The 24,808-nt window shown below is 39.4% G+C and overlaps 1 protein-coding gene across 20 annotated transcripts in view; it reads right to left on the bottom strand.

The window, feature by feature from the left end:
• The window catches only part of MCF2L (MCF.2 cell line derived transforming sequence like), a 164,170-nt gene that overhangs the window by 57,693 nt on the left and 81,669 nt on the right, over positions 1 to 24,808 (bottom strand). For 18 of the 20 annotated variants that reach the window (XR_005826492.1, XM_040584555.1, XM_040584554.1 and 15 more), the window contains 2 exons: positions 11,502 to 11,585; positions 2,481 to 2,595 (listed from right to left, as the gene is read on the bottom strand). Coding sequence is in view for 19 of the 20 variants with exons in the window: in XM_040584555.1 (XP_040440489.1) it covers positions 2,481 to 2,595; positions 11,502 to 11,585 (199 nt within the window). In the remaining variant the exon portion in view is untranslated. Of the gene's footprint in view, positions 1 to 2,480; positions 2,596 to 11,501; positions 11,586 to 23,489; positions 23,512 to 24,361; positions 24,741 to 24,808 lie in introns of those variants that run through there. The other 2 variants (XM_040584560.1, XM_040584565.1) reach the window with 2 other exon arrangements.

Here is a 24,808-nt window from a genome sequence, read left to right as displayed (position 1 = left end):
CACCTCCTGTATGCTGTCTTCCTACTGCAGCTCAGTCACAAGTTCCCCATTCAGCCAGGTCAGTCTCCTGCTATGTCTATTCATTTTCCAGGACGTACTGTTCTTTGTGCTTGGAGGATGCTGTCCTTGAAAACTTGGCAGCCTTCCTGAGCAGATTTACTTTTCAGAGTTACCTTCCATTGAATCCCACCTACCAGTTCCCTGAATAAGCCCAAGATCTATTCTCTTGAAGTCTAGCTAGGGTCTGTACTTTGCTACTTGATTTCCTCACCTCCATCAGGATCTTGAACTCCAATATTTCATTCCCTAATAGTTCTTCAACAAAAGTCACAATTTTTATTGAGCAGCCCGCTGGTAATACTACCGTACCCTCTAAGAGAGCCAGGATTAATTGCTGGGCCTGCTTAGCATCCTCGAAGTTTTGGAAGTGCTGCAAACATGGCACATTCAACTGAGCCAAGGTAACAGAGCACAGGCGGTTAGGACAAACCTCTCTATGTAACTATGAAGTATTCCTTCACACTGAGTAACCTCTTGAGTAGCATCCAAGAATTAGCATGTTCTGCCAAAATTACACATTTTCAATTAAAACATAGAGCATTGCAATCTAAGATACAGCAAAGATAAGAAAAAAGAGGACAACATCCATCACAGAATCTGCATCCATACATACCAAGAAGTAGTTTTCTGATGCAACATAAATAGCAGTATATAATTGTGGGAAAATCACCATGAGGGGGGGAATTAGAGAAAACTGGGTCCTTATAGAAGCGTAGTATTACAGAAAACTTTTTAGGGTAAAATACAGCTATCGCTTTCAGGATGGTTGGCATGCATGGAATCTGCATCACCACAGTTCCCTGAGCAGCACACCCTGCCAGCTCAGCAGGTGCTGATAGGAGTAATGGAGGATGGAGCAGAGTGGAGACCTGGTGGCCAGGCTCTCTTGTGCTCCCTGCAGGAATGGGAACTTGATGGCACCACACAGCTGACAAACTTCATATACCAGTTGTCACATGAAGAATCTATGACGTGTCCGTGGCTGAGCCAACCACTGTGGTGAAATTACTGTCCTCAGATGAAATAATCTCATTGTAACACTAACGCACACCTCCAAAGTTACCAGCTCCCAAGGTACTACACCTCACTGGGCACAAAATACCAGGTAGCAACAACAATATGTGTGACTAGAGTCACTCAAGCTCCACCTAAATGTGATGGAAATGGACTAGTCCTGAACAGAAATAAGTCCAGAGGCAGGGGAATGCTGTCTAAACTCCCATATCACCCAACCCTGGTTCAGTGTTCACAAATCTAAGTCAATCTGACTCACTTGAAAGTTGTTAATGAATGAAGGGACTTCTAATCAAGGTAGCCAGCCTTGGGGAGGATGAGTGACAAAGAACAGATAGTGAAGAGAACACCATTATCTAAGTTATGCAGAAAGAGGCCTTCAAATGAGGAAATTTCTAGCTATGAGAGGAAACAGGATGATAAGGTGTTGCAATCCACTGACGTCAACAGAAAATTAGTTGAAAATAAGACAAAGATAATTGTGGTAGTGGGACATCACGACCTCCAACCCAAATAGCTTCCCTGAAAGAGGGCAAAACCCTGCTTGAGGAGCATGCATAGTTAGTAGAGGACTTCAGTAGTGCAATCTGAGGATGTGTACTAATTTGCATTAAAAGCAAGAAACTTTTAACCAATCCTATGTATGATGAATGAACATGCAATATACTATGAAGTATAAAAGGTGGACAGAACAGGGGAGAAGTTAGGGAAGATTCCATCATAACCTCTGAGATCAGTCAACAGGCTGAACCTATCTTCTCCCCCCTAGGGACACCTGTTGGGTAAAAACCTTTCTTCTGTGATTACCATATGTTAGCTGTTATTAGATATATTGTTTAAAACTTGCTTTGCAGTCAGTGTATTTATCACCATCAATCTTTGAACCTTATTCTGTCACAATTTTATACTACTAAAGAGTGTTATTCCACAAACTGTTAGTGTTAGTCCTTCGTGGTGCTAGCAGTCAACCACAGTGAATAACGTATTCAAATCAAGTGGGAAGAACCACTGAGGGGTCCCCCCTTACGCTGTTGGCGTGTAGCAAGTCAGTTGAATTGCCCTCTTATCCAGCAGGACTGTTCAGTGAAAGGTCCCTGTAACAGGACACTGACAGACTAGCTGGGCACAAGGGTCTCAACTTTCCTGGGGTGCTGATAGAAATCAAACATTAGGGGTTGAGAAAATCTCCCTTCCTGCCACCGTCACTTTTCACACGGCAATAATTCATCCAACAGCTACATTAGGAAGCTGTCACTGATCAACGCTTATTGACACTGAACCATAAGCTGCTTTTTCTTTTTCTTCAATTAAATACCAAGCCTGACCTTTACACCATCATGTAAGTGACTGAATGTGAAAAATCACTTAGCAGATAAAAGGGTATTTTCTCCTAGACAGGTGCTCACCTTGGGATGCTTGTCAGGTAGGTCAGGACATTCTGGAATTCCTTCTCTGGGATCTCACTGAAAGCTGGATAGTCTGGAAAGGTGATAACAGGACATCCATCTCCTCCTCTTCCACCTACAAAAGAAACAAGCAGCAGGCGTGTTTACATGCAAGTCCCTTTACCCAGCTTGCAGTTTCCCAGTAATGAAAATACTGTGGCGGGTTTTTTTGGTGCAGGGCTCATCAGCATGGACATTGTTTATTCTGAACAGTCTAGTCTTTTCTTCAGAGCTTTGGAAGTTTTTTAGGAAGGAACTTTTTGCACCACATCAGATTTTTTCTGTACAAATGGCTTTGCTCATGTGAACACAGTTTTGACACCAGATGGCAGTGCATCTTTTTTTTGATAAAGGTCAACTGTATGTAAATACTGCCAATTTGGAGAAAGAAATGAACCAATTTAGGAAAAGAAAAAAAAAAAAGTAGGTGAATCTCCATCTTGAACTAAACTCAACCTTCTTACCAGTTTGAACTCATTCATGCAGCCCCACCCCCGTCTCAGCTGGCTGCTCTACTACCGGTCTAAAAGAATGGCAGAACATTAAAAGAAATGGGGGAAGGTGTTTCAAATGAGATTTCCTGTTCAGCCTCTCAGATTACCTACGAAAGGTAAAGTGGAGCCAAATACCTATGCTGCAGTATGGCTGCTGCTGAGCTAGATATCATTATCTGTATCTTTTCTGTCATTTGCACCACTGGGTAAAATTCACAAACATGATGCTTTTAAGTGAGTGTGCTTCACACGTTTTTATATACAAAATGTAGTTGTTGCTTTTTTTAAAGGCAATGTTACTGTTTCTTGTCTTAAGCAAGTATATTTTCATAAAGAGAGGCTGGACAAAGGACTTCTTGAGCCCTAGCAACTGCATGAATTTTACAGTGGGGGGTGGCAGGGACACATCACTGAAAAGTTATCTTTGCTTCACAGTTAAAAAATTGAGTAAAACCAGCCAAGAACTGCTGTGGTAAAATCACGACAGCAACAGCGATCTGTGAAAATTAGCGTGCTATTATGCACTTTCAGTGTCTTTGCATCTAACCTCAGCAGAAAAAGAAGAGAAATATTTGAGCTCAGATTTATTTGATAAAAGCAACCACCACTTCCCTCCAAAACCACATATAGTTAGAAGAACTCAAGTAGTATCCTTATGTTAATTTATGGCGAATCTGTCTTCAGTCTACCAGTTTACAGGCTTACAATGCTACCACTATGTGGCCCTTGAAATCAAACTACATCAGAAAATAATGTGCTCTGGATGCATGTAAACAGCAACAACAAAATGCAACTATTATGCAAATATCACAAATTTGCAAACATAACGTTTACAACACAGCCAAATGCAGCAATGTTAAGTCAAGGGACTTAATTTTAGCTATATAAATATTCACAACACAAATGTATTTTAAGACCAGTTTTGATTCTATTATTTTTTTTCTACCCCCGGATCCTAGGACCAAAACATTTTCCTCTCTTATTAAAGAGATTTTTCAAGCATGATAACGATTATTTCTGTTGCTCATGAGGTGTTCTGCTCTCTCTTGAATATCTATTTTTAGGTCCAATTATACATTATTTGCTGTATCCCTATTGGTTACTTGCTTTGTTCTACTTAATTTCTATAAATAGGACATATGAAACAAAAAACCAACAATAGGCTTGCAGGACACATCCTAAGAGCAGAAGCCCAGACTATGACCTTCAGGAAGTTCCCAGACCACCACTGATTGTCAAGGGCAAACACAGTCATCCTGCCTTGATATTGCCTATTAATTTTCCATTTCTAGTACAGTCATCTGTGGTTATCTTGGGTGGAGACGACTCTGTCCTGCCACGTGCTGTTAGAAGATCGTTACTCACTGATTATCTTTTTCCCCAGTATTTTCCTGCTGGGACACTTAGGCACACATACACCTTCAAATGCTGCTGAGCTGTTTTTCCTTATCAGGACCTCACTGCTGAAAAGAGTTTAGGGCAGAGTGACCTGAAGTGCTATCCGTAACATATTCTGTAATATTTTCAGCTTTAACATCGCTGATCTATAGAAGTCACTTTCTATGTTGCAACTTTAAATACATGGCCACCAACGGAAGACAGGCCACTAGCAAAGCAGTTGCTTGTCACAGCAAGCTACAAAAAGGACATGGGAAAAAGTAAAAATCCTACAAATAAATTGTTTTTGTATTAAATGACAGTAAAAGTAGGTGGATTCACTTTTTAAAAAGTGCCCTTTATTTCATAATGAACCTGATAGAGCACGGAATTATTTTTTTTTCCTTGATTTGGAATCACTTTTTCTTGCTTCACCTCTACAAAAGCAGCATTACACAGTTGATTCTTAAATTAGCTCCAGAAAATGTGATTTTATTCCCTTCTCCCAGAAGTAAATCAAGCCATAGCATTCAGGAGGGAGAAGATAAAAGGGAAATTTTAGGAAGCTAGATAGGGGTTTGTTGTTAGTTTTTTGTTTTAGTGAGAGAAAGCATTCAAGTGACAAAATGAACAATCTCACTTCTCTCATCCTTCTTGAGACACAGGTTTAAGGCAAAAATCTAAAACACCTTATTAAAAACAAATCCACATAGTAACCTTCCAGCATCTCTGAATTATATACATCTAATTACAAAAAAAAGGAGACAAAAACTTAGATGAGCTCTATACGTGCTACAACTCATGAAAATAATCTGTACAGAGGTTTGTTTGTTTTTTTAAAATAAATGACTGGAATTTTAATCACCATCCAAAAAAGTAATGATTTAACTGTAATATTTTAATAAGTTCAGGTCTGTTGACTGTCTGTAGAGTGACTACATCTAGTTACCTCAGCCATAACCACTGGAAAATCATCTTCTTCCCCTCTAGCTCACAGTCCTGAAATCTCATCCACAGCTGTGCAGCAACCTAAACTTATTTGCTGGGCAAGTTCTGTCCACAATGGCACACACAAGCCCACTCTCCTATTTCTAGGCTTAAGCAGGGATGCACTGACCGGTACAATTGGAATCAATTAGTTCTATGTGTTCCTAAGACAACCAGGTATCTCTTAGAGAGCATTTTCTTAGTCTAATCTTAGGTTCTTGTTTGTTCTTTTTTTTTTTTTTAATCAAAATTTCTGAAAGGATATAAACACACACATCACCCCCCCCTCCCCCCCCCCCCCCCCCCCCCCCCCTTATTTTTGCTAAAAAACGTAAACACTGTTATGACTATGCAAAGGTCAGGTTGGATCAGGCTTTGAGCAACCTGATCTAGCGAAAGATGTCCTTACCATGGCAGGGGGGTTGGACTAGATGATCTTTAAATGTTCTTTCCAACCCAAACCATTCTGTGATTCTATGAAAATGCTGAAAAACATTCAGTATTATTTCATTTTGAAATATTAAACAAGTGCCACTTGAGTGCCACCTTTAGTGTTTGTTTATTGCAAAGGGCAGAAGAGAATGCATCAGTCCTCAGTGGGTGCAATCAGTCCACACACATTTTACCCGAAATGATTCCCAAGAACTACTTCTTGTCTCATAACATCCACCTGTAAGGAATATTCTGTAAGTGAGAGCATTCTAACTTTTCAGTCTAAAAATGGAAACACCATAGAAAAAAAGAGCACTGAAGTGCATGTGAGCAATCTAAAAAAATAAAAACACATCACTTCAAATGAAGTAGATCTGCTTCCACTCTACTTCCATGAGCCTTCATTAAAGAAAAACTTTGTTATTAACTCATTTATAACTGACTTTGGCAAGCTATTCAACTGAAACTTCTTTAACAGATTTAGTATCAAAGAAAACACAAATTACCTCTCTAAAACGTAAAGCTTTCAGTGGATAAACCTCTACAACTCTAGTAAACCTCCAGTTAGGTGGAGCTCTTCTAAACAGATCTACACACCTTGGTGTAAGGCCAGTTTTTACAACAGCAACAGCCCTATATTTTGGAGAAACTCATTTTAAAAACATGTTAAACTGCATTAGCTCCACAGGTTAGGTAGCAAAATGACTTCGCTTAAGAAATAGCACTTTGTGCTCCTAACTCTTGTATACAATTATTTAAACAACAGCACCAATTATTAAAATTATGTGGACCCAGAGCATTGTGATCTCACATGGAAGGAGTAGAGAAATGATCCTTGGAAAACTAGCTGTGTTACTGTGGGATGGGACTGGTAAAGTTTACCACAAGGCTAGGTAATTTAGCGTTTATTCTTTACACTCTGTAAGTGTGGAGCTAAATTTTTCCCATCACAGTTGCAATTTCTTTAGGGTTTGTTTCCTTGTTTTTATTAAGCAGGTAGGGTAACAGAGAAGTGTCAAGCCAAGGAAATTGCACTGTTTTACACAAATTCTTGAGGCATATTAGTGACTTGATATCTAAAAACAATCTCAAATTAGAAATAATTAGTATTCTTTTCAATTTCAAATGGCATTGACAGGGAAAATTAGAAAAACAATGAAGTGCACAGCTGCTAAAACACACACACGTGTGCATGCACACACACACACACACACACAGAGAAAAGGGTAATGCCCCACAACTCTGTGAAAGCCATGCTAGTTTTTTTTGGTATGGCAGCAAAATTTGGGAGCAGCAAAGAGACTGCTCAGACGTCCAAGAAAGAAAGGCAGGAGATTATTTTGTAATGTTTCCTTAATTATTCTACTGCTGTTTGCACAAGAAAAAGTATTATCAAAAGTGTTCTGCCCATCCCCACAAAAAGGAAGCAAAGCAGTTGGATATAATTAGACGATGACAGAGCAAAAAGGTGGGTCTTCTAGCCTGAATCTATAATGCAAATGAAATGGTATTTGGCCTGTAAGAAAAAGATATGATCTTTATGTCGATCAATACTCACACACAAGATTCAAGAGTGCCATCATTCTTAAACATCTCAGATCTACAACTTTGGTTCAAAAGTGAGGTCCTTACATGAATGAGAGAAAGGCTTACCACAGATTTTGCTTTACTGTTGTGGTGGTTCAGCTATTATGTTTGTATGTTCCTGATACAAAATGTCTCCTTTCTACTTGCATAATACACTTAACTGGAGTACTCTGAGTATTTGAAATTATGTGTAGACTTCAGTGAGGTAGTAGATAAAAGCTTCATTGTGTATCCTTTGCAAAGAAAAACAGAATCAAGGAATTTATTAAAATATTCTTTCCTTGAAATGAGAGAGAAGTTTTACTTTTATAACTTCACAAGCTGCGTTTTTCCCAGGCTAATCAGCAGCAAGTATACTAGCTCAGAAATTAAGATTGCAATAACTAAATTTGTACCTGAATGTATTTGAACTGGAGATCTCTTAGCCAAGGATCTATTCTTTCTCTTTTTCTTTGCTACTTTTTTTTTAAAATCTCTACAATGGGTTTAGCACTGTGAATATAAACCAGCAGTTAAGCTTACACCTGTGCAAGACAGAAATTGGTAAGTCACATCTCTTCCCTTGTCAATATACAACATAGACGTTGACCATGTTATATCAGCAACAAAAATCAAGTTGGTATTTTTAACTAACTGATGCAATGTATGTGGTACAAGATCCACTCGGAAGTTCTCCAACACAATTTTACAGACTCACTCAGCACCTGTGGACACTTCAAAGGGAACAGTTTGACCAGCGAGGTATTTTCAGGTCATTTCCACAGAGGAGAGCAAGAGCACAGACAAGTAAATAAAGTTACAGAGAGCAGGGAGAAGCTTATTATTTAGATTGATAGTTTAAAGGGGCAAAGATATAAGCATTTTGAAAGCTACTACCAATGCTAACTTTTCCAACAGCAGGAAAAACAACTATGAATAGCTGATAGGCAAAAATGCAACCAGCACACACTTGTATTTGTATTTCCTTTAATGGAAATACGTTGTTTAAAGTTGTTCAGTGCATAAAGAGGCATTCAAAAGAAAGTGAGCTGAAATAATTGGTTCAGTACTTAGGGTGGCCAAGAGTCTTATTTGCACATCACATAGCTTGTACAACTTAAGACGCTTGTAATATATACAGCTGTCTATATGCTTTTCTTCACGTACATTTATTTTAACATACCTGCATACAGCAATGGCAGATAGCTGTAAAGCTGGGTAAGAAAGTCACACAGCAACTTTCCAATCAAGGCAAGAGAAAAGGAAATACTTATGAAAGAAAATACAAATACAAAATGCAAACAATGCAAGGAATTTATATAAAATATAAGGAATATATTTTCCAAAGACTTTTAAATGGACCTTCCCAATGTCCTTCATGAGGATGAAAAAAACAAAGGCGAAGACCCTTTGCAATGCTGATGAAAAAGTGGTTGCACAAATACTAACTAAAGGAAGAAAAAAGATGAAACAGTGAACCATGTAGAGAGGATGTTTAATACAGTCTAACAACAACAAAAGATTAACAATTCCTGCAAAGAAAGATAAGGACTTTGTTCCACAGAAAGAAAAAACATCCAAGGGGAAAAGTAAACAGCTGGGCCTGAGGTAAAGTATTAACTTCAGGGTTTATAAACTTGTTATGTGAATGACTGATTAAAAACCTCATCCCCATCTTGCCCCTCCATTAGATTTAAGCTCGACACATGACTGCATACTCATTGCTAAGTGACACCTAGAGCCTTCAGTGTCTGTAGGAGTAGCTAGCACCTTGATCTCATAGCACTTTGCTATATTTACTGAAAAACTGAAGCATTAATGGAAGTTTTTGCTTTATTTTGTTGAATTTCAAGCCTAATTTGGATGTCCCTGCAGCACTTTCATTATAATCTAGCAAAAGGAGGGACATGAATTACTTTGTACCTGCAGAGGAAAAGAGACCAAGGAGTGACTCCTATTTAGACCAAAACACAGAAAGTAGCTTGGGAAGGGCTACAGCCTTTAGCCGCAGAAGCAGACTAGGTTTCATTCACTATTCAAGCAAGCATCCCACGAGACCTAGATACATCCTATTAGAGAAACTAAAGTAACTCTCAAGTATCTGTCGCATCGCTGTTCAAAAGCCAAATCCTAAAAACTGAAATGCATCTAAGACATTATGCAATTCACCATACCTGCAAAGATGCTATCTACCAGGAGTATTCGTAATCTATGGACTTTCATTTTAATGAGCTTTATGCCATGTCCTAAGATTCTATTTCCAAGGCAACTTAGTAATAAGCAAAAAAGTCCCTTTCACACACACTGTGAATGTCTTAAGTGGCACTACAGCAAAGCCACTCATAAGCACAACTGCAACAAAACCCAAACTGTATGTACATAATCAAAATATTGGCTGTTCCTTTGTTCACAGAACCCGTAACACCACTATTTGATATAGCACAGAAAATTAACTGTCAGTGTCTTGCAGGAGAATTAGGGTAAAAGAACTGAGGTCCAAAGTCAAATGAAAATGCTTAACAGTCAAATTACCCAAGAAATATGAAATACAACAGAGGGTAATGCAGATGTCCTACTATTTCAGGCAAACAAAACAGACTTCTGATGGGTGTAAAGGTGAATAAATAGAAGAAAATAGGATGAAGAATGGCTGCTCTTACTAAGCCCCACTGCATGGTAGATGTAATGAGCACTGAAGGTGCTTGTGGCTGTGTGAACTCAACAGTCTTAAGACATGAACAATCTCCAGCTGGACTCAATGAGATTTAATTCTTCTACTGTAGTCACCAGTTCTCCCCCTCACTCAGAGGGGCAAAATGTAAACCCTACTTACAGTTTCCTAGATAGGCTGATTCTTGCATGACACTATTATGAGTCAGTTTCTGCCCCTGGATACAAAGGAAGAACTTGGAAAGCCAAAAAAATAAACTGCCAGAAAAGAATTGTAACTTAAACACCATAATCTCAAATGGAGCATAAATGCCAGCTTCATATACAAAATAATCTTCTAAGTGCTACCACCACCCCACAGAAAACACAGTCACTACCACAGACTCACACTTAGTTTAGCTTGTGTGGCAGGAATAATAACTAACCATTAATTATAGTTTAATACAACAAGATTCAATGAGCTCTTGCCAAACAAAACAGTACATTGCTTCATTGCCCTGTGTCTTGATCTGATGCGAGGAGGGATTTAAAGGAAAAAAAAAAGTCATAAAACCCAGCTCCAGCCCAGAGAGGTAAATCTCTTTTAGGCTGAAGGAGGCAGGGCAGCTCTGCGAAGCCACTGATGCTTTCCCTCTCTATGTACCGGACGGAGGGCAGAACAGTAACTCCAGCAAGTTCACTGCTGAACACCTGCAAGAGCTTTACGGGCAGGAAAACAAACTCAGAAGCTTATCAGACACCTGCCACACCGCCCGATCAGTGAGCAAAGGCACTATTGTTCCTTTACCCATTATTAGCCAGCCATGGTCCCAGCATTGAGATGGGCCAAGCTCAGAAGCCAACACCTGGATGGCACAAACACAGGCCCCCATCACCTACCTGGCACAGGTTAACCAGGGGCAAAGGCTCTGTGCTGTGTGAACATGGCTGTGCTGCATTTAGAGACAGCTTCACATCTAAAAGCAAGCTCCTTTGCAGAAGACAGGTGGTGATACCAAGCCAAAAACCCTGTCCAGAACTCGATGTTACATGTGCCTGACCCAGCACTGAGGCTGCAGGGGAAGGTAGTACTGTGATGCTCACTCCACTGCTTTGGTCAAAACCAAGGTGTCAACTTGGGCTTCAATATCAAACCTGACGGCAGAGCCAGTGGCAGCTGAGGCTGTGGGCCGAGGACTATAAGATAACAGCAACCACCAGTGCACCCATGCTGCACTCTCCAATTCTGGAAAACTCTCTAGTTAACTGGAAAATTAACTGTAATTTAAAAATTCTATAACACTTTCTTTTAAAAAAAATAAATTTGTAAATTATTAAATAACAATTCTCGATAGTATGTATTTTTGGCTCATAAAATACAAATTTCTCCTATATGAGACCTCAGAAACCATGAAAGCACAGCAGGCCAAACCATACATCTAATCAATGTCTATAGGACAGTACACCATAGTCTTACCTGACAAGTAAGCAAATTGTTTCTTTAACTGGTCCTGAATATCTGCAGCATAGAGGGGAACGCTATCCTGATGCATGATTTCATCTGTGGAAGAAAAAAAAATAATTGCATTGCAAAGTCATTTTATGTAAAATTTCACAGCTGATATTAAAAAAAAATAATCATCATTCCTAGAACACAAACACCAGAAAATTAGAACTGTCCAAGTTTTCAAAAATACAAGAAAATGTTTGGAGTCTTTCAAGTGTCTGCCAAGGGTAAACTTTTCTTTGAACAGCATCTGATAAAAGAGTAAAGTGGATTTGCTGACAATGGGAAGCAGTATGGAACGTCACTAAACCAAACACTGCAGAGCTAATATTCCTCAGGGATTATGTTAAACAGTGGGTTTTTACATATCAAATTCAATTTTTATTAAAATCTTCTCAACTCACACAAAAAAAAGAGAAACTTATATCCCTCTAACCTGTTGTCTAGCGTTCAAGGCAGCCCCAAAGCAACAGTGTTCAATAAGGTAGGTGGAACGGGCTTGAAAGTACATCCTCACACTAAGCACACACATTCATACCTCAGCTGTGAAAAATATTGCTTAATCTTTTATCTCAGCCTTTCTGCTTTAGCTTAATGACAAACTTACTGCTTTCCCAAGTCTTTGTCTTCTGCCGCACTGTTTGAGTAGAGGCATTTCCCACGGCCTATTTCCAGAGACCCAGGTTTTGCTGAGCACAATAAAGTCTGCGTGACAGAGTTGCCTCATTCATTAAACTATGATGTCACTTTTATTTTTACAAGGAAACAAGAAGTTTTACTCTTTCAAAATTCATTAAAATTATTCTACATTTTTAACCTCATTGAAAAGTAGTGAAGCGATAACCCAGCATTTTCATTATTTGGTTTTGAACATCTCTTTTAATCTGACACTGTATAAAGTTTTGTTTTTTAATGCACTTTGAAATGCTATTAAGGTACACTTGAATCTGACACTCAAAACTGTGACTATGCACAGGAAAAGCAAGTAAAAACCTAAAAGTGATGCAAGGGTATCATCTGCCTTGAAGTACAAGCTGATCAAACAGAAAGAAGTATGGTTCTGGCCCTCAAGGAAGGGACTCGTTATTACTGAGATCCATCAAATACTATATCTTGAACAGAGACCAACTTGCTTTTGTAAGTGATTCTCATGTACGTAAAATTCTGAGAATGGCAATTATTTGAGAATAGCAAAAAACACCCACTTTCAGTTACTTCTTCCAGATAAGCAACAGCTTATACTGGGAAACAGATCGTCTCTGTTCTCTTTCAGCCAGCCGGGCAGAGGAAGACCCATGACCACTTCCAAGGTCACACACTAATCAGAGCTATTTTTCTGCATCCGGTGAACTGCTGCTTGATCAGAAGACCTCTGCATACCATGCTGCCAAATCCATAAGTGGATACATTTAACTGTTAAGCTATATTTCACCCAGACCTTCAGTTATGTCACCATCTTAAGGATTTTAAGAGAAAACTGAATACAGATCTTTCAGAAGGCCAATCTCAGATGGCCAAGTCATTTCCAGACGAGGGGAACCCCTCCCTCCAAAGAAAAAAGGATTTTAGATTTTACTTTTGCTGTCAGCACTTTTTAATAAAAGGCGCCCTCCTGCAGCAGTGTTTAAGCAACGAAACATCCCTGATTCTGCAAACCAATGCCTGCAGGTGGACCCATTTACCTGAATATAAGCTGTTACAGGATCAACACCTGATCTTTTTGGTGGGAGATGGGAAAAGGGAAAAGAATGTAATCCCTTTGTAATATGCCATTCTGCCTACCGCCACAGGCAGAAATAATTTTCATTATTTCAGCATAAGCATGCAATAAAATAGATGTGTTTTGCATATTTAAGTAAACATGTGACACACAACATTCAAGCAGGCAAGGCATTCATAAGGCAAGGAAACTCTTTATGTTTCCCAGATAAATAATGATCAACATTTCTTCATGTATCCACGTGATCAATCCCACTGCAGTCCTGATATGTGCCACGTGAAGACCCAAGTCTAGATTTGATTGCCCCACTGTTCCCTCCAACAGGAGCAGCAGCTTTTGCAACCAGCACAGAGCTGCCCCATAATTTTGTTGACAAAACAGCGTTTCACTGAAAACACAGTATCCTCCCCATGAGTTTAAACTGTTTGAACTCAAATTTAAGAGACAGCCTGTTTGCAACTGGAGGAGAAGCACACTGTCCATTTACAGACTGAAGACCTCCAGAAGCTCTTCCTGTTGCGTCCTCCTCCACCAAAGTGCATCTCATCTTGCTGTTGCTGATCTAGTTTCAACTTCAATGCTTCTGGAAGTAGAATATGCATGAAGACCAGAGCTGATTTTTGATAATTTGAAACAGCTGAGATAACAAATACCAGTACAAAACAAAGCAAGAAAATGCAACTCTTAGAACTCCTGAACAGTTCACATCCAGCAGCTTGAATGGATATGCTGGAACCCAGTATCAGTGCTCACAGATTTAGCCAGAAATCCCTCTCCAATACCCTGTTTCCTTGCAGAGGAGATGCAATTGTAAAAATTCATTGCTCTGCATAATTTCCTTCATATTTAGCATCCCTCTAGAAAAGACAGCTCATCACAGTTTGCTTGGGATTTAATCTGATTTCACTTAAAGTTTGCCCATCATGATTTGAATACGCTATTCCCTTAACAGGACAAGATAACAAAAGGCATCCACACTAAATAGACTGCAAGGGCACACATACACTCATGGACTTTGGGGAAAATAATTTCTTGGAAATATTCTTTAAATAGAGAACCTGTCACCTGCTACATACTTTAGGGACATTTTCCATTTTATTAAAGCTAATTACACACACATTAAAACACAGAATTACTGAAAATCATTCACTGTTTTCCAAGGAATTTTTATAGGCTTGAATTCTACTTCCACTCACATGGATCAAGGTTTACACAGCTCATGATTTTCCCTGTTCTACCTTGACTGCTTTACATAGTATTTTCAAAACAGAAACCTAATAGTTAGTCCGTTTTGCTTTATCCAAAATCCACAGCTGAAAAAAAGATGCTTATATCAGAACATTCCAGAATATCTACTCTTTCTTGAAGAACTCATTTAGACTTTTCCAGAGTAGCTTGCTTAAAAGAAAGCCTGTGGAATTTACAGTGCATCTGGTACTGTAGGTGCTAATAAACAGTAAAATAAGGTTCTGTAAAGTTATTACTGCTCTCTTATTATTATTCTTTTTAAAGAATGAACACATAGAATAGCTGGGAATGCACAACTGGAGGTTCTTTAAAAAACCCCCACATTATCTAGCATTTAAATTATGAGTGTAAAAGGGGACAGAAGTGTCATCTTACTAATGTACAAGGATTCAGTTAAATATGTGGTTCTTACTAAAAAAAAACGCCAACCCTTTCTCTAAAAATGTGAACCAGAGTCTTACGGACATATCATTTTCTGATTCAATTTTAAATCTTGCTTTGATAGTCCTGTCTCTATGATGGAGAAAGATGGCTTAAAGGGGCCTGACACTGTCCATCAAAGGCATCTGACTGCATTTCAAATGAAGCAGGATGACAGATTTAAGCATGAGGGCACAAAGATAACTTGTGCTTGAATTACCTGGTGCCAGTAAGCCCTGAAGAAACCCAGATCTTAGAAAACGATCAATGTCACTCAAGTCAAGATTTTCACTTACTGGTAAAAAGGCTCCTCTTTCTTTTCCAACCAAACCAAAATGCATCATCACTCAGAGTTTGTCTGACATGCTGAAGCAAAACAATTTTCACAGAAGACAACGCTGGAGGGGAGTCTGAACAGACCATACCTACATTATGAGGAAGGAAGTCTCTGGACACAACTCATGATTCTCTCTAATGGGTTTAATCCAATTCCCACCAAGCCAGCTGGAATTACTCCACCCTTTTGAGTAGTTTTGCATTAAATTCTATGGTCATTACTTTATACCAACTTGAAAGCCAATCTGTGTGTACACATACGGACGCAATTATGCCTTTCAGCACAGATCCCAGCAGTACACCGTAAAACAAACTACCAATAATTTTTCCTCTTCCTCTTTCTTGTCGAGTCAGCAAGATTTTCCTGAAAAAGTGCTTGGCTCCTCTATGAAATTCAGGCTTTAAATTGAAGAAATAATGTCTTTTTTTCAACCAGTTTTGTTTTGTTTCTCCTCTGGAACAGCCTAACCACTCAAAGAGTTGAATGCCTTTTATGAAGGGGGTCTTCATTTGAAAAATCTCTCAATTAAAGCACCCTCCCATCTGGTAATTACAAATGCATGATAATGACTTTCAGAGCAGTGCCTTCATCTTTCAGCCCCAAGGCAAACCTTTCATTTCCTCATTCTTCACTCTTCATCTTTGCCTCCAGACCACTGTCACTAACAGTCAGCTCCTTTGTGTAACTCCAAAAGGAGGAAGGGCCAGAGCAGCAGAGCTGGTGAAGACAGTCCTCTTCCATGCTAAGCCACATGAAACTAATGAGCTAGTTAAGACGCCAAGAGAGATCTCCAGCTTTAAAACTGAATTTTAAAAATCACTGCTGAATAGTGATGATGCCTGCAAGCTCTGTGCTAGGTCTGCCCAGGCACAACAGCTGCAGACTGAGCTATTCAGGTCCATGTGCAATTTGTAGCCACACCAGGCTGATGACAGAAGTTCATGCAAGTGTTCATAAACAAGTATTAGAACCTCATCAATTCGAACTATCTTCAGGAAGAGTTCATTCCTATTTTATTTGGCTAAACTGCCTTCAAAACAAAAGGCCAGGAAAAGCAAGTGATTAAACCTCTGGAATTTTCATGCAAAACACAGTTCTCTGCTAAAGTGTAGTTGGGAAGGAAATTATCACCCCAATGAAACAGCGCACTCACAACTTGTTCGTTTGTGGCGAGCCTAAAGGTCCCAAGCAAGCAGGAAATAGCTAGATTCTTTGCCTCCACCAGCAGCCCCGTTGCTAGCACAAATAGAAATAAAGCAACATAGCGCTCCAAATGCTTCATATGGCACATCCATTTTAAATGAGACAGTTATGTAAAAATTTTACTTGTAAAAGCTTTACAGACTACAGTCAAACTACGTCTCCCATTATCTCTCCTAGTCAGAAAAGACAATTTCCTCTCAAGAGCCCTGGTACGTAAAACAGATCCTCAGGTTGAGATACTTTTTCTTTTGCATGGATCATGCTTTGCATAAGTTTCACTTTTGCAGCATTACTAACATCAGTTCATCTTCTAGAAATGTTGAGCCTATCACCACAACATGCGTAGGCCAGCATGACTACGTAGCCCATTGCTACAACAGGCTAGGCTGCAATCCCATATATTTTCAAAGTAAGGATCTAGTTGAGTCAAGAGTTCAAAGCAGTCCTGCCAAAGAAAACCCAAAACCTTAGGAGTGATGTTCCCTCTATTATAAGTACATGCATGGTGGACAGAGGCACCTATTGTTTAAGTGGTGCTCTGAGGAGTTTGAGAAGCCCTGACCATTCAGATCTTTCACAAAGTCCATATTTCTGCAGCGCTTTTCATAATCCCTAAGTTTTGGTAATATTTAAACTATTCCATTGACGTGAAACTTGATAACTGCTCATTTAATCATACCTGAAGAATACCACAACTACTTAGAAGACACATAAATTAATCGCAAAAGGCTAAAATTCCAGAATTTAAATACAAGGGGCAGGAACTAGTCATGGGTGAAATAAAAGAAAAACAAAAAAAGGAAATCTCTGTATTGTATAGATGCCTACTGAACCACCTGCTTTACCCAGGTGATTCCTGCTTCCTGTAACCACAATTAAAGACAAAAGTGTCCACCTGTTCCTTCTTTGAGATCACAGAGCTGGAGATCTGGCACAGGACTACCTACCTACAAAACTACGAGGATGATGGTTCAGTTTCTAGTAGGGAGATTAATCACTCATCCTTCTTTTAAAAAACATTTCTGAGGTGTACAGCAAATGCAGCACTGCTGGGCTGGCACAAGACAGTAAGAGGTGTAACAGTCCCCATTTCCTTGACTCGTATTATGAAATACCTGCTCAAAAGCATACTTTGAGTCTCAACCAAGATTTCTGTTTCTTTCAAACTCTAAATATTTTTATTTGACCTCTTATTATGCATGTCAAAGGACATTCTTGGGTTTTTTCTCTTCCTTCTTCCACCTCCCTTTTTGGAAAAGGCAACAAACTTTTTTTTTTGCCATAGTTTGCCTAAATAATATCACCTCAAAGCACAAACATCAGAGGAAATATAATTCTCTCTCTTCCATGTATAGTAGATGCATTCACAGCCTATCTTGAGTGCCAAATACTACAGCTTCTTCCTCTTCTGCTTCATCAGTCACACCTACTTGACACAGGTACTCCGTAACCCCACAGCTTCTCAGGGATCAGCTTTAAGTTTGGATATGACTTACAAGAGTGATCAAATACTAGCTAATCTGCAACTAGAAGAAAATGATGCAATAATTAGAAAGTCAGTCTAGGGATCAGTATTTTGTTGTACTTGAAGAAAATCTAAAATAAGATAAAAGGGGAGGGAAGATGTTGCAACTTCTGCAAGAAATCTGAAAGTGTTACCAGTTAGAGCACCTAATCTGTTTTGCCATGCTTTTGCTCCATACAGTGCTTAAGTGCACCTAGTCTGTTTTGGTGAGAAAGGTATATTCTTCATGCTGTTCCAAGCCATAATAATTAGTCCTTTCCCAAACTGAGAAGGAAGGGGAACTTTGAATCATGCCACACAGCCATATTACATCATAGATTCTGTTAGCCACAAGAGGACACAGAGATAAAGGGGCAGCAACAGTGTCACATGTACTTACCAGCTAAAAGTAAGAATTAACCTGGCACACATGGCATGCTCTTACTATTGCAACAATAATACTGTTCTCATCCTTTTTCCAGAATGTCCTGAAGAAAGCCAAGCCTGCTGGCAAACCTTTTCTGGTTCTTGCAGCACAGATTCAGACTGCTAGGAACCACACCCCCAAAACAGGGTTAAAATATTGCCAAAACTGCAGCATCATTAACTCCTTAATACTGCAAATCACACTGAGTGCATAGTATAAAAATATTTCTAAAGTTAAATGTACTTAGTCATCTAAAGTTAAATGTACTTAGTCACCTAGAAGCAGCAGATTTTGCATAAAGCAAGGATATTTTTTTTTTTTAAATGGAGAAATAGTAGATACAGACTGAGCAGCAGAGAACGTTCCCCTAGCCAGCAATCAAGTGATAAGAAAGTGAGTGACCCAGATGTGTCTCACTTCAGTACTTTAGCAAGAAATCCTCCATGGGATAACAGAAATGTTAGATTTTGCCAACTGTATTTAACAAGATTTAATGCTCTGAGAAAATTATTATAGGAATTTTGCTTTCTAAGTACTTAAGTCTTGCAAAGAAGGGGAAGTCTTACAAATACAGAAAATGGAAAGATTAGCTCTGAATAGAAAAGCTGCATGCAGATTGTTGGAGTCATCTCCAACATGACTTAGACACTAATGATGTAATCACACAACTTAAAACTCATTTGCTAAAGTGGACATCTTTTCAGGCAACCAAACTGAAGTTTCTTCTCCACTGAAATTACCTGCTCTCAAACCTCCCATTAAAAAAAATATATATCTCAAAGCATGACCCAAAGCTTTAACTGAAAAGTCAACACACACAGGACCAGCAGCATGAATACTTGACAATTCTGCTAAACAGAATGCTATTTTTGTATGATATTTTGGAAGCAAGACAAGATTTTAAACAACGATCTGAAAATTAAAATCACTTTTATAAAACAGCAAAGTGGTAAAATCTAGTTGCTTACTGTACACTTGTATTCTGGTAAGAAATTATAGAAGTGCTAACAATTGTAAGGTTGTCACAGAACTGTTTGGGTTGGAAGCAAATTTCAAAGAACACTTACTGCAACCCCCCACCATGAGCAGCGACACCTTCCACTAGACCAGGTTGCTCAAAGCCCCATCCAGCCTGGCCTTGGACACTGCCAGGGATGAGGCATCTACAACTTCTCCGGGCAACCTGTTCCAATGTCTCACCACCTTCCTTGTAAAAAATGTTTTCCTTATGCCCATACTAAACGTACCTTCTTCCAGTTTAAAGCTGGTAGTCCTTGTCCTGTCACTGCAGGTCCTGGTAAAAAGTCTTCATTTAATTTTATCATTTCAATGATATGGAGTATGGCTAGAATCACTTATAACAAGCAACGTATTTTATGGTATGCTGGCACAAGCATACTTTTTCATAGAACCGTATATCTATAAGCCTAAGTTTTGAAAGGGGAAATGGAGCACTTCATGGGTGTGAGCGAATGAAGGGGTAAGTGTTCACTAACTGGCTTATTTGAAGCTGAGTACTAGTTTTCAGCTAAGACATTAACCTGCAGCTGCTTGTGAACTTCCCAGTATTTGGGACTCTTGACTACAGATGACTTACAAAAAAGAAGTTGCTCAGTTCATAACCAAACTGGCTGCCCCACCTTACCATAGAGATGACAACAGTTGTTAACGAAGCAGCTCTTGAAGCACTGTGGCTTACTGCCTAATGCCATGAAAAACGTGAAACCCATCACATCTCTCTGAAGCGCTGCTAATATGCTTCAGGCAATACAAACAGAGGCAGGACATGGACATGGTTCGGTATCTCTCACAGGCAGCTGAATAATCACTTAATGTAATACAGTCAGCTTTGCTGCTCGCATCCAGGGTTTTGCAGGCTGCTTGCTAGGGGTTTGGTAGGAGCCTCCCCACCTTCACTTTATCGGCCCCCAACCTCTTTTAGGTCTCAAATGATGCATCTATTCATTACCCAATCTGAGAATTTGGCACATAGCTGTAATGACTAATCAAGATCTACCAACTAAAGCTCTATCCCAGTAAGCAAGGAGTATATTTTGATGGAAACTAACTTTTGGACATAGAGGAATTCCCCATTTTGTGTGTGCCAAGTACAAAGCAGATGCATATTAAAAAAATTTGTTAGGAGAAGCTATTGTCCATAAAATCGCCTCAAGTGAAACAAAATCCTTGCTTAGAACTTAAAACTTAAACCCCTGTCATGTTCAAACGCAGAAGTGAACAGATACATCAATGATTCTGAATTAGATGAACTTCACAATTTCTATCACCTAAGTGAACATAAAACAGAAAACAGGATTAAATTCAGCAGAGCTGAACTTTGTTTGCTACAATACCACATGCTCTGTGGAACAAAGGTTTATAAAAGGTAGAGTCTTTCAAAAGCACTCTAAGTGACTGCTCTTCCATTTTCAAAGGCTTTGGGTCTTCTGCACAAAACAGAAACACAGTAGGGCTGCATTTTGAAGAGAAAAGCAATGTAAAAGAAAAAAGTTCCAAACATTTGATGCTTAGAGAAATGCTTGAATCACAGCATCTATAAAGCATTTGAGGTAACAAACATTTAAGACTTCCTTCATTTCCAGGTACACAGTAATGATAGGGGGTAGCACCTTTCATACATCATGTGCAGAAGAGGCTACAAAGCAGCCTTTGGCCTTGAACTTCCCTGGTGGTGGGTATTCTCATCTAAAGTTTCATTCGACCTTGCTGGACAGTCTTGAGACTAAAGGCAGGTTAAAATAAACAAACAAAAAGCCAAATGAACAAAAAAGTCACATAAGTGGTTTTAAGATGGGGATAAACTTGTCCCTAGGTCCTAGTAAGTACCAAGTTTCAATGACACCGCTGAGGTGCTCTATAGAAGTTTAGAGCATTTGTTTTAGTTTTTAAAAGGACATTAACACTTACTAGAAAGGAGCGAATGTCTTTTCTGAAACTTTGCACAGCAAGGGGATGAGACACAGAAGTCAGATGCTTCAGCATAGGAAATTCCAGCTGAATGTGAATGAAAAAATTCACCATGAGAAGAGCCAAGCACTGTAACAGGCTGCCCAGAGAGGCTGAGAGATCTCTACCCTTGGAGGTATACAAAATTCAAATTTCTGAGAAACCTGCTTTAACTTTAATCTTGCTTGGAGCAAGAGGCAGGACTAGGTGGCATCCAGTGTCCCTTCCAACCTAAGCTCTTCTGTAATTCTGAAGGAATTAACTGGTAAGAAGTCCCCAAGAAAGAAAAGAGAAATTTCCAACTTAGATATCAACAAGTGAACACGTACAAACTAAACTCAGTATAGTGACTTTAAAAATTAATAGCGAGTAGGGTAAAATTTAGTTATGTTGACACATTTGCTGAATCTCAGGCTAATAAAATATGTCTACAACCATATATTCATGGTATATCAATTTTCTGGAAAACAAAATTAAAACAAAAGAAAGATAAATAAACCAATAGCTTTTGCAAAGGAAAGAAGAAATATCTCAGTCATGATGAAGTAGTTCTGCTTTCTAAAAAAATCCAGCCAATAATCTGTTTCATAAGAACTGTTCACAACCCTCCAGAAGATCCCATATCAACAGCTAACAGCTTTGCAGGGTGCAAAACTAGCAGAAACCTTCCTGCTGCAGTACTATAGCTCTGAGAAGACCACATCATACCCACCTCATATGCAAACAAGCATGAAAGATACTGACTTGCATTGCTTTTCTCCTTTCAGATACAACTTTGGCATGTTCTCGATGTAGCAAATGATGACAATTTATCCACTACACTATTCATTCCCCGACATGTGACTCCCATGTGCTGTACCAGACTCCAACAGCTGAAGGAAGTCTACCTTCATTGCAAATAAGGTTGAGGTAGCCAGATTTTAAAAACAGTCCCCTCAATTACAAGCACACACAGAAGACCTCTGCCAGGTCTGTAGACATCCTCTTCCCATATTTCCCCCACCTACAAAGAAAATTAGGTTGAACCTCCACAAGATCTTATGCCTTGGAGAGAGCCTGTTAACTCCTGGGGATCTGAGGCCTCAGACAGGCAGTGCTGGCTCATCATCCTGCTACTCAAACACCCAAACTGTGTCAGAAGCTTTTTAATCTTGCAAGTTACCTATAAGACAGGAGGTGCTTTCATCCCCATTTGGATGCTGAAAACCAGAACCAGCACTGCTCACAACTACCTGCACAATCTTTAAAGCAGAACACTTGAGTCCTGTGCCCATACCCTAAACCCATCCTCTCTTTTCAGTTTGTCCACCCTTTTTGCCATCTCTCTGCACTCACTCCTGGACACGGACTGACAAAGGAATTCCCCAAGATGGCATTGTTTTCCTTGGGAAATTTCATAGGGTTGAGAATAGAAAGATGGGTATCTGAGACCTCCTTCACTTCCAATTTTCTCCTCCCTGCTCACTGTAGGCACACAAAATACCCCGGACAGCACTCAGGAGGAAAAGAACAGTGCCTAGGAAAGGCAAAACCCTTCTGCCCACTTTAAAGAGAAAATCCTTCAAGAGTTCTCTGGGAAGGAGCGATCACTGGCACAATGAACATGCCCACAAGAAGTCGTGACAGTCAACAGATTAAAATCAAGCCTTGGCAGTTGCTAACAAAAGCAGCCTTGCTCACTTCTTTCTCAATAATCAAATACAAATTACCGCCCCCCCCCCCCCCCCCCTCCATTTTAAACTTGGCAACTTGCAGAAATAATCATGGCATGGCTACATATACACTTGACAGAAAACACTCCCTGGTTCTGCAGTTTAAAACAGATTTACTCTCTCATACAATAATCAGCTGTTTCCTAAATCTACCCCTCCCCTCTCAGCACAGACAAGGATGCACATAAAGATCAAGAGTTACTCAGACTGATTAATCCCTCCACCCTTTCCACCTGGCTAGCCTCACTTTACTTGAATTTTTCATTCATTCCTCCTAAGCAGCATGCCTTTGGTATTACCCCTAGTACCATGGAGCTCTACTGAGAAGCAAAGCACTCAGACGTTGATAATTTAATTAGTAAAACTAATTAAAGATTAGTAAGATCATCCCTTTAGTTAGAAGATCCACTCTTTCCATACCTGCTTCATCTAAATTTGACATTTGAAACGTCAGAAAGTTAGACACCAGTCCATGGACACAGTGCTCTGTCTCTGGTCCTCCTCTGCAATAGTCACGCATACCAAAAGCAGAAAACACAACTGGAAATGTGAATTCAAGCACCCGAATAAGGAAGCAATTTTTGCTTGTCCCTATTCCACAAAACACGCTTTCAGTTCTGCAATGGACTGTAGCTGCACTATTAACAGCAAATAATATCTCCACTATTTCGTTATATCTTAACAGAAACAACATTCCTATAGAAAGCTGTGACTGAAAGAATTTAAGAAATAATGCATTTTAGATTAACCCTCCTATATGAACAGCTAGGGGATGCCAAATTGTATCCTGCGAAAGAAACCATGCTTTTTTCCTACCTCAAATAGGGATCAGGAGAAATTATGTATCTGATATTTACATAAAATGCAATGAATTGAAAATTAAACCCCACTGTAATTCAGGAACACCAGGACGGCTCTCTGCAACAGCAAATTCTCCTTGTAAGCTTTAGCAGCGGTTCTGATCACCATAATCACTGTGTGAGCAAATCCTGAACAAAGCACCTTCCATGTAAAATAAAGGAACAGATTTAGTGGATATGCCTGGTGTACTGAGAAATACATCCACAAATAAAAGGACACACTTCAAATTTGCACAAGGACAGAATACACACACCACACCACACCCCCCCCAATAAACTGTATTTATATATGAATGTACACAAAAAAGTACAACTTCTACCTCTGTAGTAAAAAACACATCCCATTTTCCTCAGTAGGATTACATTACCTAACAGCATTCCTGCCTGACCCTGCAATCAAGTAGCTAAGAAAATTTGAAAAACTAGACACACCTGTGCTTTTCTTCAGAAGAAGCCACAACTCAGCAATATCTTTGTAGAGCAAGGAAATCAGGCTTAAGGTCATGTCGCTTCTCATCGATTTAGTGCAAAATAGTTCTGCAGACAGTGACCTATTTATCTGTGAGCCTGTCTTCAGCGCAAAATGAGAGTGCAAAACTCCATCTTTCAGTCAAAGCCAAGCCACCGGCGACACAATGGCTTTCTTCAAATTACATGCAGAGCAACTGTGCCTGTCAGCAGGCTCAGAGGTCCTCCGAAGGGCTCACTGGTTGCGGGTTACCACTTCTTGTCTTCCTGCATAAAGCACTGGCATGCATTAGATGCAAGCTGTTTGCTTTAAATGTGAATACATGCACTGTTCAAACATTAGCAGAGTAAGAATGCATTTAAAAATTAATCCTGAGTGTGCCTTGTCAAGAACCTCCCTTTGAGAGCCCT

This window comes from Falco naumanni, chromosome 2 (genome assembly GCF_017639655.2).
Source record: "Falco naumanni isolate bFalNau1 chromosome 2, bFalNau1.pat, whole genome shotgun sequence".
NCBI lineage: Eukaryota > Metazoa > Chordata > Aves > Falconiformes > Falconidae > Falco > Falco naumanni.
This window is presented reverse-complemented; position numbering and strand designations above follow the sequence as displayed.